At 43.1% G+C, this 17,576-nt stretch overlaps 1 protein-coding gene across 1 annotated transcript; it reads left to right on the plus strand.

Moving 5' to 3' along the window:
* Nucleotides 1-579: 579 nt before the first annotated feature.
* MBD3 (methyl-CpG binding domain protein 3) lies at nt 580-9,559 on the plus strand. The gene is made up of 6 exons (XM_010149477.1): nt 580-741; nt 2,262-2,399; nt 4,960-5,050; nt 5,537-5,714; nt 7,278-7,472; nt 9,091-9,559. The coding sequence occupies exons 1-5, from the start codon at nt 640-642 to the stop codon at nt 7,465-7,467; spliced, it is 699 nt and encodes a 232-aa protein (XP_010147779.1). The 5' UTR covers nt 580-639; the 3' UTR covers nt 7,468-7,472; nt 9,091-9,559.
* Nucleotides 9,560-17,576: the final 8,017 nt, after the last annotated feature.

The following is a 17,576-nucleotide window of genomic DNA, read 5'->3' on the forward strand; positions in this document are numbered from 1 at the left end:
AACCTGAATGTGCTATTCAGGGGGGAGGGGGAAGGAGTTGAAGGAGACATTTGTGGTGCTAGTCAAACATAACACACCTGGGAGAAGAAATTATCTTGAAAGTGGGCATATATTATTTGAGAGAACAGGGTGGTAAGTACATCTGTGCTGACACCTCCCGTGTTGGTGGTTGTGTGAATTATGTTCACTTACACCTGGTCTGAATCTTCCTCTTTATGTATAAAAATGTTTCAGCGTGGTCTGCACTTCATTTGTCTCTTTCACAGTAATCACAGAATCATAGAATGGTTTGGGTTGGAAGCCCATCGAGTTCCAACCCCCCTGCCTTAGGCAGGGACACCTTGCACTAGACCGGGTTGCTCCAAGCAGCCACGAGAAGAGTTAATATGAAAGCAATAATATTCCTTTAGAGTTTAAGTTTAATGTCAGCTTCATTCCTGGAAACTCAACGCACATCGTTTTTCATGAAGGAAACGAAAGTCACCTCTTCTGAGTTGCAGCGAGTTGCAGTTGCAAGTGCTGGTATCAAAGTCCAGAGGGTTTTAATTTCTCTCCTTGTTTCTCTTCTGGGTTTTTTTCAGCCCAAGTGGTAAAAAGTTCCGAAGCAAGCCCCAGCTGGCACGCTACCTGGGGAGCTCGATGGACCTCAGCACTTTTGACTTCCGCACAGGAAAAATGTTGATGAATAAAATGAACAAGAACAGACAAAGGATGCGCTATGACTGTTCCAACCAAGCCAAAGTAAGACTAAGATGCAGTGGCACCTTTCCCTTTCCCGTCTGCTATGGAACTGGCCAGTTCGCATCTTGGAACAATGTCTGTGATAGTATGAAAATGAAGCATTTTGTAATGAATGTGTGAAACTGGACTTGTATGAGATAACATCATCTCTGTTATGGGGTGTTGGACAAATACTGTAGTTCACTGATTCTTCCAGGGTACTGAAACCATGGAAGAATACTGTGGTGCTGCTCAATCTTCTCTATAGAAGGGCTAGAGAATGGGCTGGCATCTTCCATAGTCCCTTCCCTGGTGTGTGAGATCACGTTCCCCACACAGTCGCCTCCACAGCCCCAAATCTCCAGCTGACTCCTGTGGCTGTGCAGCAGCTCTGCTCTGCATTTGGTTTTGGGGGGGAGGGAAGGCTGTTAAGGTTTACTCAAGATTACAGTGACATTAGGGTACTACTTGTCTGGATGGATTGGCTCAAGCCATTCCTAAGTATCTTCATCAGATGCTAAAAGCTTTTTCAGAACCCAAAATGTTATGTCTGTGCACCTAAACATGAAATGTAGAAAATAGCGTAATGCTTATTTTCTAAATACGTCAACCAGTCAAGAATCATCATCAAAGTGACTGGAACATTTACTTGCAGCGCTAGGTGCTGTAGTGATTTTACAAGAAACATCCCTTGCTGCAGAGACCATCAGCTAACACCATCTCCTAGGCTAAATGTTCTGCCCCAACCTTTCCATAAATGTACAAATAGTTATTACTGGTTTATAAATGGATTAGCACACAGATGATTCAGAATGATATTTGTCCTGAATACATCTTTTCTACATCTCATGAATAAATGTTAAGCAGATGTGGTATCTGCATCCTCAAGAACAAAGTATGTCCTACAGCCATTTCAGGATTTGTGTGTTAGATCTCAGGAACGAGGAACGGTCTTCCTGTGTTTCCACTAACATAAAATGAAGTCAAAACCTGATTGTTATGAGCTCTGTTTAAAACCAGAGTTTTGGTAAGAACTGATGTTAAAAAAAGTGATCAAGGTTCCAGCTTTATTGATTTGTGTATTGGTGACCACAGCTGGATTTACAGAATGGTTTCTGGATTCACAAAATGGTCTCTAAATTCCACTTCATATTTGTTCTAATTATTACAAATATTGGGTCAATCTTCTGGTTTAGTGATCTACGAGTGGCTTGTCAAAGTGCAGACGCGCTGTTCTGACTCCTGAGTTCTGTCAAAATTGGGATAAAACCTGTGTGTGTGAACCGGAATGAGAGGAGGCTGGTGTGTAAGCAGGGTGGGGAAGAGTGGAAAACAGTTTAATTTTGATACGTCTAAGGCAAGATTTGAATGCAGGTACGGATTTTTAGCAGCCTAACTCGCGTAGCTTCAGGGCAGACAAGTTTTCAAGTCTGTGAAGCCTTCTCTTCCCTACTGTACATCTTTATAGCTGTAGTAACATTGTAGCAAATTGAAAATATTTTTTTGTGGGCTATCCCCCTCCTTTTGTTGTAACTCCTTAGGGCAAGCCTGATTTGAACACAGCTCTGCCTGTCAGACAGACAGCCTCCATATTCAAACAGCCTGTCACAAAGATCACAAACCATCCCAGCAATAAGGTGAAGAGTGATCCTCAGAAAGCTGTGGACCAGCCCCGTCAGGTAAAGTTTGCAGCGCAGTAGTTTCTTCTCTAGAATTAAGAACCGCCTGGTTTAATAAGAAATCACTTTCAAATAAACCACTTCAATTTTTTGATACTAGTCCATGGCATTTTGAAGTAAGTTAGTGTTTCTGAAATATTAGACAGTGCTCCCAGCTTTTTAAATTGGAACACACCCCATTTCCAATATATAGTTAATGTTGCCTGCACTGTGTGTTCTAACTAGACTGCAACCTTAGTTTAGATTACAGTTCTGTTGTAGTCAAGCCTTCATTTCCTTAATGCTGAAATTAAGTATTATCTACAAATGCAGACAGATGTCGTAAGCTTTTCAGGGGACATTTGCATTGTAATTAGGATCACTGTCAAATGTTCCAATTGTAAGAGTTCTGTGTTTCAAGAAATCCCTGTTCCTGTACAGACCAGATACAATGTGGTGTTTGTGATGTCGTGAGAGGGATTGTACCCTGTGTGGGCCTTTATTTCAGATGTCTGTGTCATTGGAGTTTAGTAGTTAACTCTACCTGTATGAATAAGGTCATAAATTCACTTGGAATGTCATTATTAATACAAAATCAAAGTGTTTTTCTTATCATGCTGTGTGTTTGAAAACAAGAGAATACACCAAAATTAAAGGAAACCTTTCAGCTCGACTCTATCTAGTGAAGGGATGCGAAGAGTGTGCTCGGACAAGTGTGGCTTTGAAGTTGGGCACTGGCAAAATGAGCTGTACCTGTTCAAAGGCGCCTTCGGAAGGCATTCTCATTTCATTGATGCTGACAGCCTGCAGGCCCCGCAGAGCTCACACCAGGGATTCTCTCTGTCCCTTCCTGTAGCGAGTCCATCGTTAGGACGTTCAGTTCCGTAAATCTGTTCAGGTGCTGTCGTCGGGATCAGTTACCTGCGCGTTTTAAACTCTTGCAGGGCTGGTGGAATTAAAATAGGTCATTCCAAGAGGGAAATTGATTTCAGTAACATTTCAAAATGCCCTATAACTACCCACCTGTCGCACTGAGAACGTTTTCTGCAAACTTTAGTACCTTTCTGAAGTGTGAGAAGGTTCTGTTTGAAATGGAGTTAGGTGGTTTGGTTTGGTGGTTGGTATTTTTTGGTTTGTAAACAGATCTGTAGGGTTTTGGCATGGTCTGCTAAGGAAGTAGAACATGCATGTTCACAGTGTTGTTGCTCTTCCTGTAAACACCTTGACTGGTCAAGACAATAGAAGAGGACACTAAAGAGATGACTGATACACAAAACTCTGAGCTAGGCAGAGATTTGTATCCCTGTCTGGAAGAGACTGACGTGTGGGTGCAGTCTATTAGACAGCAGAGATCAGCCCCAGTACACCAAGGTGTTGTAATCTGACATGTGTAGTTCAATGCAGCTTCCTAGGCTCTGCTTGTGCTTTCCTCATGTAATCCTTGTTCTTTTTTATGAGAACATCGGAGTCTGCACTCTGAGAAGGTCCTTTACAGGTTTTTATGGATATATATGTATATGTGCATATATATATATATAAGATATACCGTATGTATAATATATATGCACATACTGGTTTATATATTTAATTTTCCATTATATAGCATAGAATAGGGGAGAGTTGATCTTTCTTGTGTCTTTCTCTGCATTATACCTCTAATAGTGTAAAATTCCAGCTTTAAAATATTTTACTGGACTGCAGTATATTTTAACCTCTGGGCAGCAGACTGCAGATGTTTTTTCAAAATTTGAAAGCAGTGCTAAGTCCCATCATGCACCGGCTTAAAATTCGCCGATTGAAAGTCACAGACTAGAGAATGTCCAGCCTGTGTTGTGGCTCTGATGGTCCTTACTCCCCTTGCCGGGAGCTGGTAACTGGAAAAGTAGTGTGGGTTCAGCTGCACTCAGATTCTGACAGGCGTGAAAAGGGGATGTGTGTGGACTGATTAGGGTAAAGTCTTAGTTTCTCAAAACCTAGATAAAATTGCTTTCGTGCAAGACAGAGGGTGCTCCAGCTCTGTTCGTTGGTCATCTGTCTGTACTCTGAGAGGTGAAGGTGTATTTAGATAAAGTGTCTGACTTCCCACCAAACCGAGCATTCACGTGTTCTTAAGCTTGAGGAGACCCTGTGATTCATAGCATGGTAAAGGACTAGACATTAGAAATTGCTAGAGAGCAATAAAATACTGCTTTACCTTGGGAAGAGCTTGGTACAATTGCATTCCTTACCTTGTGTGGTACATGTGAGAGAGCAGGAGAGGAGTAGGTGTGTAACAAAGGCTGTCCCACGCTGTGTTAGATGAGCCAGCAAGCCTTGCCTCGCTTTTCCACTTCAAAAACAGTGAAGGTACCAGTCCCTGGAAGAAGGTCTCAAGGCAGCCAACAGGGATGGAGTTGTTGTGGGACTGATTGGCAGTGAGGATTGTTCTCTGCTGTCAGACATGGCAGCCCCCTTCTATAGCAGTTCCAGTATAAAATTGTCTGCAGAGGTGTTCTTCCCTCTCTCAACGCTAAACAGGTGCTTTGTGTAGTTGTCAATTTCATTTCTGTTTTGTGCCAATAAATGCTTTCTTTGATGTCAGCTCTTCTGGGAGAAGAAATTAAGTGGACTGAATGCTTTTGACATTGCAGAGGAGCTGGTGAAAACAATGGACCTTCCAAAAGGTTTACAAGGTAATCAGAGTCTGCCCTTAACTCTAGGGGTGGCATTTTGATACCAATCAGCAGTAATCTGAAGGTATTGTGTTTGACCTCCTTGTTCTCCAGTGCTCCTCAGTGCTGTGGACCAGTCCTGCTCCAGCAGGAACTGTTAGTACTCTGGATGGAAGGCTCTTGCCCTTTGTCCTGAGGGGGATACTGAAGCAAAGCTTCTTGATCCTTTTTTTTCCATTCTGCTTTTGGAAAAAAAACAAACCCCAAAACAACAGCTCCCATTCCCAAGTTGTTGGGTTTTTTGTGTAACAAATGAGGAATTTAAATAGCCCTGGAGAGAATTGTACAGCTGCTGTTCAGAAGTGTTTAGGACTGAGATTTATGTTGTGTTAGCTTTCTTAATGACAGTACTGTGCTTTGCCATTAAAATTTAAATAATGCCTGTTGTCCTGATTTGCTGTTCTTTGTCTTGAGCAATGTTATTATGGCTTTTCCTCCCACTTCCAGGGGTTGGACCTGGTTGCACTGATGAAACCCTGCTCTCCGCTATAGCTAGTGCTCTGCACACTAGCACTATGCCAATCACCGGACAGCTGTCGGCGGCCGTAGAGAAGAATCCCGGAGTTTGGCTAAACACCTCACAGCCACTTTGCAAAGCATTTATGGTGACAGATGAAGATATTAGGTATTAACTTGAAATATAATTTACTGTCTTGGAGCAAGGGTTCTTGTGGCATGTTCAGATGTCTGATGGAGCACTGTGGCTTGCTGAATTAATTTGAACGCACCTTTGCCATGGAGACAGGCTGGGAAAGTTGGGGTGCTCAGCCTGGAGAAGAGAAAGCTCTGAGGAGACCTTATAGCACCTTCCAGTGCCTGAAGGGGCTACAAGGAAGCTGGGGGGGCTTTTCCCAAGGGCCTGTAGTGACAGGACAAGGGGTAATGGGTGTAAATTGAAAGTGGGGAGGTTTAGATTGGATATCAGGAAGAAATTCTTCCCGGGGAGGGTGGGGAGGCACTGGGACAGGTTGCCCAGAGAAGCTGTGGATGCCCCATCCCTGGAAGTGTCCAAGGCCAGGCTGGATGAGGCTTGGAGCAACCTGGTCTAGTGGAAGGTGTCCCTGCCCATGGCAGGAGGGTTGGAACTGGATGATCTTTAAGGTCCCTTCCAACCCAAACCATTCTTGTGATTATCAGCAGAGTAGAAAAAAAATGTTACACAAAGCTGCTCTCATACAGGCATGTACCATTATTTTTTATTTTGACCATGCTCAGTTCCTTCGAGGTTTCAAGTTCATATTTGGTTTTCATATCAAAAAATAAGTATATCTCCTTTTATTGCAAAGTGTCTGAATTTGACTAACCATGATTAAGGCAGCTCTAAGCAAAGAAAGGATTGGAAAAATCCTGAACAGTGTGATTCGATTCTCTTCTTACTCTGTGTCAGCACAGGACCAAATAAAAGCACTGACTGCTGGGGTGACAGTGAACAAGGATGCAACTTATTTAGGTGTAGCTTGCTTTCAGTAATGAATTAGTGCTAAATCAAGACTGGTCAAATTCAGGTTTAAGTACTTGATAGAGAAATGAATATACCAAAGACACTAACCTGAATGCACGCTACTTTGCATGCATTAACAGTGTTTAAAGGTAGTGCTTGTTTTGACTCTTTGATAAATCTTTTTGAATTACAGGATGGCATTTTCTTGTGCTTGATTTATATATGCATGACCAGAAAAAACGATCTGTTTATACCTTCACGATTTCCTGTGGCTGAGGTGAAATAGGAGCCCCATGAGCCACTGATTGTTGATCACTTCTTTACTAGGACTGTGACAGAAAAGGGACTCTTGCGACTCAAATGGAGAATGAGCAAAAAGATTGAAATGGTCAGAAACTTAATTTTCTCCAGTCTCATTTTGGGAAATCTGAGCAGGGTAGGCTGAGTTTTTCTTCTTTAAAATAATAGTAGTGCTAGGAGTTGCCACAAAGAGAAAAAAGTCTTGAGTCAGCTGCTAGGATAGGCAAATTTCAGCTGGAATTACAGATGGTACAGTTAATGCTAAGGATTCATAACAGAAAATATTGGACGACTTCATCTTCATTAATACTATAACGCCAGTTCTTAGAGAGTGTCTTTCAAAGCCATGCCTGTCTTCCCAGCCTCATGTACGAGGGATTTAAGATTCCTTTCCCTTGAAAGAGGCAGCTCTGCGGATTGATGCCTGTGTTCATTGATTTGGGGCAGGAAGCAAGAGGAACTGGTGCAGCAGGTGCGAAAGAGGCTGGAGGAAGCCCTGATGGCTGACATGCTGGCCCACGTAGAGGAAATAGCAAGAGATGGGGAAGCTCCTTCAGAGAAAGAAGGAGGTGAGGAAGAAGAAGAGGAAGAGGAGGAGGAGGAGCAGGACCATGACCTGGAGATGGAGAATGTATAGTCCAGGTAATATGACAGCATCCTCTCTCACCTTAAACTGTGCTTCATGGAAGGCATAGGTATTTGCAAAGGAATTTTAGTATATATTGACAATCTTGTCTTTTTAGCATGCACTTCTAAAGGTGTAGTAACTGTGCTTTCAGGAAAAAATCAGCTGTTTTGGTGGGTGTGATGTCTGGTGAGTGCTTGCATTGTCACAGAGTGTTCTGAGCCTCATGTCCATGTCAGGTGAGCTAAATGTGTGACCAGAATGTGTATGTAAATTCTTGAAGGATTCTCTCTTGAAAGTGGATCAGTTCTGAAAAAATTGGGCTGTGATGTCAATCCCCACACCCCAAATTATTTATAATTTATATGATGGGCAAGAGGACAGTGTGGGCAGAAAGGACAGCTGCCGTCGGCTCAGTTTCTTCCCCCTGACTGCCTTTTTTCTCTCACTTTTGCATTTTTAGCACACTTTCTTTCAGGGTATATTAGACGGTACATTTGTGGAATTTTTAAAATGCTGTTAGTAGGAAGTTAGAAAAAGGCAACCTGACCATCAAAAGAGGGAAGTTGCTAAAAAACTTTGTATGTGGCATGAAGTTACAAACTGAAAGTAAGAGAAGAACGTATGTATTCAGAGTCTGGAAACACCTGAAAAGTTTAAGGTGGTGTAACAGGAGTAACTATGCCATTGAGTGTAAAGGTGCCTTTACGTTCTGCATCCCTGAAGTATCACAGAGGGCCTGCTTCTCGTTTCCAGGTGTATGGCTGACTTTCACTTGTGCAGTGGAACTCTTTAAAGGTGCAACTAGGATTTTTTTTAACTGTCTTGTAAGCCAAAATAGCTTTGAAAAATGAATGGTTACTGTGCAGCAATCCAGAAGAAAGTAGGTATCGAAGGCCAAGTCAAGATACAGCAACAGGAGTTCCCTTAGATGCTGGTCGTGACGCTACGTGGGCCAGCGCACCGTGCTAGGAGGCAGAGCTTCGCTTTGCTGTGTTCCTTTGGCGTAACGCTAGCCCGGAGCACTGTATGTATCATCAGTGGAGCTCATGCAGTGAGATGAAAACAGAAGTCACTGATTTTAATTTTTGATCGTTTTTAAGTTTTAGCCTAAGAAAAGCAATTAGTGTTAGTCACTGAAATAGGATGGCCAGTACCCTGGTATGTATGCCTCCAGAGCCTGAGAGGCAAGAATCAAGAATGTGGAGGCAAAAAAAGAATTTTTAGGATGAACAGCAGAAGAAAAGCCCCTTTGGAGGGAAGGGCAGCTGTACTTCAGGTAGAAGGAAGAGTGATTTATGTTGAGCAAGCCTTCAAGCTGGAAGCTTGGTTGTAACATGAAATCTGTTTGGCCTTTGGAGATACCATCTTCTGTACGAGCTCTCCGTATTTTCCTGTTTTACCACCTCACTACCAGTAGCTTTATTTGGACAGTGAATATCTTGCATTCCTTTCTACTGCAAAGTTCTGGCAACAGAAAAGAACCAGAAAACAAGTGTCTGCTGAAGGTGAAAAACAGGAGATAAAGCAATGGATATGTTATGGCACTGGTGCTTCATTCTTTTACGGGCTCACTTGCTATAGAGATGCGCAAAGTTCTCAGTGACTTACGAGGGTTTTTTTTCTTTCTTCTAGGGAGTTCCGTCTAAGAATTCCCAGTATAAACCCTTTCAGCAGGGTCAGCACAACTATTTACAAAGCCAAGAGTGTCTGCGGAGTGAATTGCACCAACAGTCCAACTGTACCTAGGAGCATTTTGATGTACACGTCGGGAAATGCTGAGAAGCTGATGGTTCATTAATTGCTGGGTAGTTTTGAAGATGGAACTTGACTTTACTCCCCCTCCTTTTTCTAAAGGGGTAGGGTAATCGGGAATGCAAAAGTGGGAGGGAATAAAGGATTATAAATTTGTGGGAGGGAAAATACTAGGAACCAAATTTCCAGTCCTTTTTTTTGTTGTTGTTGTGGGTCAACGATAGGTGATACATTTTTAAGCTTTTCTATCAAAGTACCTTTAACAGTGACCCATAGGAACAATTTTCTCGCTAACACAGCGAGAGAGATGCTGTTTCACTCCTTGGCTACTCTGCTGTAGGCTACCTGTTTGTACCAGACTGTAGGGAGGTCATTTTTACCTTGTGGATTGTCATTATATATGTCAGTTCGGGTCACTGAATTGCCTTTTCCTCACAAGACCACATTGGTCTTGGAAGTGTGGCCTCAGAGGTGAACTGCCAGTGCCTCTTCCACCTGAGGTTTGGATTAACAGGGGAAGTTACGCTTGAGGAATTGGTCTTACATCAATGGCAATCGGGTTTTTAGTTAGTTCCAGCACCACACCGAATGCACGACCGTGCACGTTTTTGATACGGAGTTGTGTGTACGTCCGAACATAGTTGAATAGAGTTTTGAAGATAAACACCACTCTGTGGTATATTTTGCTTTGGTTTAAGTCTGGTCAGAAGGACCTTCTCATCTCAGAATGGAAGGATGACTCATTTCTGACTGATAATGAGGAAAACTTCCTCCTTTCTCTTCTGGTGCCAAGAACCCTGACCTCTGTGCATGTGGAGGGAAGGGGATCCATTCCATTAGGTGTGTCTGCACATCTGCTTTTGTGTGCAGTATGTGCTGACCTCTTTTAAAACAAGAAAGGAAAAAGGTTGATTTTTCTATAATTGATATCTAAAAACAAATTTAAAGCTTTTTATTAAGTATTAAATCTTTCTTATTTGCATGTGCAGTGAAGTGACCAGTATTTTGTGTCCAAAAAAAGAAATGTGAAACCTGCCTTAATGTGTTTATAAGTATTTGGCTTCACCATGGGTACCTTGATTGATTCCTCAGTCTCTTCTAGTACATCTGTGAGCATATTGGGGTAACTTGTGGCTAAAAATGGATTTATCTGGGGAGGGAGGATAGGGAGAGGGGAGGAAGATGAGAGGTTATAGCTTGGACATTGTGTTGACTAAGTTGCAAAAGTTATTTTAGTCTTAGGGTGTCCATTGCATAATTGATGCGTGGATGTCTCAGCTGAGAGTACAGTATAAAGTGGTGGGTTAAATATTGTGCCACTAACTAATTGTACAAGTTGTTGGTATCCCAAAACTTGGGGAAGAAAGTAGCTCCCAGAGCCTTTATGTAGGAATGATTAGCAGTGACAGCAAGGGACCAGGGGAATTGCCTGGAAACTAAGAGCCTTTGGGAGTAGTTCAGCTTAGTGACCTGAACAGGTTTAAACTCCTTGAAAAATATCCCATGCCAAAGTGATTGATACTATATTAACTCTTTTCTTAAGGATCTGAAAATACAAAATTCTTTGATATTGCTCATTTGGAGTACTGCAAGAAGACTGAATTGTGCTTTGCTGCTGCTCTACCAGATACTGCTTCGGGGAACCTTACCTGGTACTGCAGCCAGTGGAGATTATTTTCCTTTTTGAACAGTCTGTTACAGTTCTTACTCTGTAAACCTGTCCTCTTGTAATTCATTGTGTTGAATTAAATGTTTCTCACAAAGTGGAGATTCTTCTAGTCTGCGTGAAGCCCCGACCTGGAGTTCTTGTGCTATGCCCCTTCCAGCTATTTCAGAGGAGATGCTCTTGCATTTTTGTTGTGGGCTCCATTCTGAGGTTTGGATCTTGATATTTGGGACCTATCAGAGGGGAATACAGACTGAAACTCGCGGAAAGCCAGTTCGTTCTTGCTGCAGTCTTCCTGTGCCCTCGCCAAGTAAGGGGCTGCCAGGTGTCCTGTCCAACGGGCAAGTTGCTGACATGGTCCTCTGAATCTCAGTTCTGGCAGTTTACAGCCCGTACTGGAGGTGTTCTTGACCATGGCAATCTTGTTCTGATCCTGTTTCTTTTTAAAAACTTGTTTAATACCTAGTGATGTCTTTACTTTTCTTTGAATCTAAATACATTGTAAGTGTATGTAGCACCGGAACGTAGATGATTGAGATGTTGATACTAATATTTTGATGCGTTGAATATCAAGTTTAAATTGCTGCCAACTTGTGTGCCATCTCTTTTGTTTTCATCACTCTACTTTCCCTGTCCAACTCTCTTTTCCTTCAGTCATTTTCAAAAGTTTATTAACATTTTCATTCATACGGAGGAGCTGATTGTTCCAAGTACCAAAAAGGGGCCCAGGACTCCTATCAGATCCAAAGAAACTTAAGTAATTTTACCTGTTTATCAAGACAGGTAAGTAAATAAAATACTCCTTTTAAATGTCCCTGATGTCCTTCTCATGTTGCTGCAGTAATGACTGGATGGTTGGTTATCACAGCCTACTGCCATGACATGACTGATGGGCATATAGGGGTCTGTCGTCAGTGACTGTATCTCCAGGATGGAGAACGCGGTTGTTACTTCAGGTGTATCTTGTTAAGCAGATGATTAGTGAAGGACATACTTAAGAAAAGTGATTGAGTGGAACTGGGGCAAAACTTACCTTATATTAATACACAGCAGTAGTTACATGAGACCATATTAACAGTGGTGTTGTCCGTTGTTCCATCTGAGACCAAATTGATTCTCCCCCTGGACTCTGCTCTGGGGAGATCCCACCTGGAGTGCTGCCTCCAGCTGTGGAACCCTCAACATCAGAAGGATATAGACTGGTTGGCGCGAGTCCAGAGGAGGCCATGAAGATGCTCAGAGGGCTGGAGCCCCTCTGCCATGGGGACAGGCTGGGAGAGTTGGGCTTGTTCAGCCTGGAGAAGAGACGGCTCTGGGGAGACCTTATTGCACCTTCCAGTGTCTGAAGGGGCTACCAGGAAGATGGGGGGGACTTTTCCCAAGGGCCTGTAGTGACAGGACAAGGGGGAACGGGTTTAAATTGAAAGTGGGCAGGTTTAGATTGGATATCAGGAAGAAATTCTTCCTGGGGAGGGGGGGGGGGCACTGGGACAGGTTGCCCAGAGAAGCTGTGGATGCCCCATCCCTGGAAGTGTCCAAGGCCAGGCTGGATGAGGCTTAGAGCAACCTGGTCTAGTGGAAGGTGTCCCTGCCCCTGGCAGGGGGTGGGACTGGATGGGCTTTAACGTCCCTTCCAACCCAAACCATTCTTGATTCTATGAAATTCATCTCCTTGGAGAAGTACTGGTGCTTCTGAAAGTGGTAATTCTTTCCATCTATAGTAATGGCATTTTCCTGTTGCCCTCAAATATTGTGAAAGTTTGTAATCTGGAGCAGCAGTGTGAAATCGCCTGTGGCTTGTCTTGCACGCTGTTTGCACTGTTAAACTACTCTGATTATTTCCTACTAAAACAGCAGTACCCAGCTCCGTGGACAGGTCGTCACAATAATACAGTTTAATTCTCTTGGGGGATCAAACGTAAGCATATTTTGGTGGTCCTTATGCAGCTTCACTGAGGAGTAGGATCTTGTCTAGTGCAGCTAAGGGTTCGCATCTTTTTCTGTAGACAGTGTAATTTTGGATACATACCACCTGAATTGACAAAAGCTGCATTTTGTATGCTGTGTCATGCTCAGTCAGGTTTTTCTTGTTTTATCTGGAAAGAGCAGCCTCTGCCTAATTCCAGAGGGCACTGGTTGGAGGAGATGGGTGGGGGGGTGGACTGGTTTGGTTGATGTTGGTAGACAGGATGAAAACCCTCTAAATGCCATTTTACTCTGCAAAGGTAACTTTGTAAAAAGAGACTCCTTGTTATTTAAAACTTCTGGGTTTATCTTGTACAAAGTGTGTTGGAGCTGTTCCATTATGGTGGCTCTTTTTTCTGTGCTTTGTTTTGCAAAACAAACTTAAAGGGAATGTAATTATCTCCCTCTTTGTATTACCAGTGTTATTTTTACTGAATTCTAGTTGGATTAAATTTTCTGCAATCAATAAAAATAATGAATTTGCATGGGTATTGATACATTCTGGGTTTGGCCTGCAGAGATTTTGTAGCTGGTTCTGCCCAGGAAAAGTTTGCTTGATTCACATCTGAAACTGAACTTGCTGAACTGGCTGTTGAGCAAGAGAAGGGAGGAGTTTTCTTGCTTGTAAACTGAGCAGTCAGGAAGGGAAAACGGTCATGAATGACATGGCTGGACTTGGGGAATGTGGACATGTAAACCCCATCTGTGGAGGGAGGCTTTGGTGTCATGGCTGCGAGCTGTTGTCCAGTGATAGTATTGCATGAAAATTATTTTTGAAGTTAGAATTGGTGAATAAATAAATGTACACTCGTGTTCCACTTCACATGTGAAATGTGGCTGGCCGGAATTAACCTTCCAAATTGGAAACTTACTTTCATCGGTAAAACACATCTTAGTTACTGTGGGAACTGCAGGCACGCACTGTGTACAAACAACCGGGCTGCTGAATGAAAGCTTTTCATCAGTGCCAGTTGATCAGCTGCTGGCAGAGGTAATTTTGCTTATTTATAGCTCTGAGAGACTGTCCTACTGCTCTTTTTTTCTATAAGAAAATGTTGAATGTGAGTTTGCGTTAAGGTTAAAAAAAAAAAAAGGTACATGTATTTTGCAGCTGTTTTACTGAAACCTGATCTTGTACAAGCAGGCCGTGTTAGTTTAAGGAGTAGAGGGAAGGGGCAGCAAGCTATCCTGTTAGTTATAAGTGGTGGTGTGTCAAGCGAGTATTTGTGCCAGCCCTGTGCAAGGCACCCAGTTGCACAGCTCAAGGCTGCATCCACATGTTTTTGAAATCCTTTAAATCCACTGATGCTACTGCAGAGCTGCTGGGTCATTCTGTCTCTGTAGTGTGTGTTGTGTAGCCATACAGTAGCAGTCTCCCTGGCTTAAAACTTTTATCCTTCAAAACAGACAAGCTGTTCACCTGAAGCTTTCTTTCCAGGCTTATTTCTGTTGTTGGATATTCTAATCATCTACCCTCAGATTTTCTGACCTAATACTTACTCATTTCTGTCTAACTCGGTCTTGGATCCTGCTTATCAACTTCTAATTGTTCTTTTATGATCATGATGAAATAGATTCTTGTCTGTCTTCCCTCCTGTTTGCCATTGAATAGCGACTCTTTGACAACTTCTGTACGTGGGAATGTATTTCAGCAACTTATTCCCTGGTAGCTCGTTCTGGTGAAAGAACAGAACACCCAAGCTGGTAGCTCCCTCCAGGCTCCACAGCAGCACTTACAGTTTAGAGCAGCCCTTGCAAATGGTAAGAGGCCCTGGGACCTCACATGCCAAGTCTTGTGCTTCAAGGAAGTGTGGCTGTGTCATCTGTACCCGGATTCCTTGCTACCTTCTGCTAGGATCTGTTCCTGGGGTCTGATAACCTACCTTCACACTCAGCTCTTCCATCTGACTCCGTACCTGGTTGCTTAAGGTTTGGGTTTTTTCCTCCACTCCTGCTCTTTACTACTTTGCAGGAGGTCGATACAGCAGAACATCTGAAAGGATAACTAGTTTTTCAGTGCTTCTGAGTCATGTCCTCCTTCGTCTTGCTTTAGGGAGCCTGTTCTATCTAGACTGCTTCTCCTGGTCCTTAAAAAGAAGGTGGGATAACATGTTTAAAGGGGTAGGGAGCAAAAGGATGTTTAACAAAGAAAAACTTAAGTTTTTCAATATTAACTCTCCAGTCAGACAATCCTATTTATTTAGGGTTACGTCCGTAAGAGCAACCTGCAAGAGTCCAGATGCCATCTTTGGATGATACCACTTATTCCGTATCAGATAAAATGCATATTCTTAGCTGCTGTCACTCTGAACAGAGATTTCTGTGTACGCTGGAACTGCTTCATAAGAGGCTTTTTCCTTTGCAGTTGTTGCGTGTTTTAGCCTTAAATAACTGTACAGGTACACTTAAGAAGGTGGTGCATTAACCCTGCAGCACAGAAAATAACATCGTGTATGGGATCTAGTGAGCTGAAATCTTGGATTTGTTCTCAGATTAGCAGGGATCAACTCTGCTCCCTTGAACTAATGAGGGAAAACCATTACCCTTCAGCTTGACCCCGTGACTAGCTGGCGTATATGAGAACAGCATGTGCTGAAGGTTGTTTACAGTGATAGAGCGTTTATGAGAAGGAGAAAAAAACCCCAACATTTTGAACTTCAGGATGAAGACCCACCAAAATTGCACTTGACATTGTCAGAGCGATTGGTTAGCAGTGATTGAGTGTTGAGTACTGATATAACACTGCTAGTAATAAATAGTATTTGCTGATGTATGGTAAACTAATGTTTAATTCATAAATCTGAACACTTAATACGGTTTTCGTACCTTGCAGAGTCACAGTGGAAATAGTTTGGGAGCATGCAGGATTGGAATAGTAGGGCAATGAACGAACTCTTACATGGTTTGCCTCTAGTGGCAAGGTTCCGAAATTGCTTAGCTGAAGGAATATGGTTTCATTTACACTTACAAAATACAGGTCTTTGAATGCCAAGTTTGAGCTTTTGGAAGGAAATAAGTCCTAGGAAGGTATTTTGTTTGTAATTTGAGTTCAGTTCTGTGTGCTGGGTTAGCCTGTCCAGAACACTTAGTGGGGTTTAGCAGTCTGAAGGGCTGTGAAACTTGAAAGCTTGGCGTAGCATCTTTTTTATTTGTCATGTTTGTGTCTGATCTGGAGTTAATTTCTTAGTTTTTCCATCAAGTGGCTGCTCCACAACTTCTGAGAAGTGATTACCTGAAAGCTAGATTCTTCATTAATCTAATGCACAAAGAGATGTTTGCTAATGGCTTCCCCCAAAGGGCCTTTTTTACGTGCTGCTGTAACAGGTAAATCCGTTCAGGTAGCGCGGTGGTGGTGACACTGAGAGGTAACGGGAAAGACGGCTCGGCCTGCTGGTGCTGGGGGGAGCACCGCTGTCTGAGTTTTACCATAGTTGGTCAGTGGTAGCGTGTGCCTGTCATATGGCGGTTTTGCATGTCACGTTGACATTGAGCCTCATCACCTTGAGCTGTCTCTGTATGTTCCCTCAGTCAGCTACTTTGTGAGATGATTGATCTCAGACTTAGGTCATTTTTCAAGTCACAGATCTTGTCAATCTGTCTGGCTCCACCTACATGCAGTGATTCAGCTCCTGATGTGCTGAAATATTCCCTTAAGCCTTCCCACACAAGAGTAAGGGCTTCTTTATAATTCTCCAAGCTGCACCACCTCTTTTGCGCTGTGCTCAAAGCCTCTTTTTTTTGGCATGATGTTTGCATGTGCTTGAAGAACAGTGCAGAAAGAGTTTGAGCTCCTGAGAGTGACAGGAACAACTACAGTACTCACTACTGTAGAACAAAAAGTAGCACTTTTTGCCCCCAAACTTTGGGTCCCATTTATAGCCTTTGGCCAGTGTGCTGTGATTTAGGCAAATGGATAACTGCAGGGTTGTGTTTTTGTTGTGTGTGTTGTTTTGTTCCCCCCATGTGTTCACTAATCCCTTCTTTAGGGCTTGATCTACAAACAACAGATATTTTAGGTAGGGCGTAGGAACTTCTGCCTTTGCACACTTGACCTGGAATAACGGTGGCTGTTGCCAAATGGTACTTGGGGGAGCTGGGATTCCAGAGCTGTGGTGGGATTCATTACTCTGCTGTAGTTATGCTGCTGTTTCCCCATAGAGAAACGGGCTGTTACACCTCCGCTTTGCTTTATGAAAGCGTTCCTTAATTCCCTCTACATATGCAGGGCATTATACCGGTCTTTTTGGGGGCCATCCTCGGTCTGTGGATGATGAGAGACCGAAGGATTACAGGCAGCAGAAACAATTGTGAACGAGGCCCGTTAAGAAATGGGGAAACTGGAGGGATGGGCGTGGAAACAGCAAGCAAGTGCCTTCTCCTGGCCCTCAGGGATGTTGTGTCTTCTGTAGGGTGGTGTTTTGGTAAAGAAATGAGCGTGCTAAAGAACTTCTCTAATTTGCATAGTCCATCTTTTTCTGTTAATGGGAGGCACAAGTGTCTTAAAGACCTTCTAATTACTTAGGTTAAAAAATACAAAGGCAACTTGGTGTCGTGAGTGTCAGAAGAAAGCCTGAGCACAAGTCGCAGGCGTAAAGTCTAGACCAGGTTTGCCAAAAGAACAACCACTGGCAGTTTCTCTGGGTGGTGTGGGACTCACGCAGCCATTTCCCACCAGGACTCTGCCGGGGGCAGAGCAGGCAGGAGGGGCGGTGTTTGGCGACAGCGTTGCATTCCT

The sequence above is a fragment of the Eurypyga helias genome, unplaced genomic scaffold, assembly GCF_000690775.1.
Source record: "Eurypyga helias isolate BGI_N326 unplaced genomic scaffold, ASM69077v1 scaffold28163, whole genome shotgun sequence".
NCBI classification, from domain to species: domain Eukaryota; kingdom Metazoa; phylum Chordata; class Aves; order Eurypygiformes; family Eurypygidae; genus Eurypyga; species Eurypyga helias.

Coding starts and splice junctions, on each gene's coding strand:
- MBD3 (XM_010149477.1), top strand. CDS start 640: ATGGACCTCAGCACTTTTGACTTCCGCACAGGAAAAATGTTGATGAAT. Junction 742..2,261: donor ACTGTTCCAACCAAGCCAAA/GTAAGACTAAGA, acceptor GTAACTCCTTAG/GGCAAGCCTGATTTGAACAC. Junction 2,400..4,959: donor CTGTGGACCAGCCCCGTCAG/GTAAAGTTTGCA, acceptor CTTTGATGTCAG/CTCTTCTGGGAGAAGAAATT.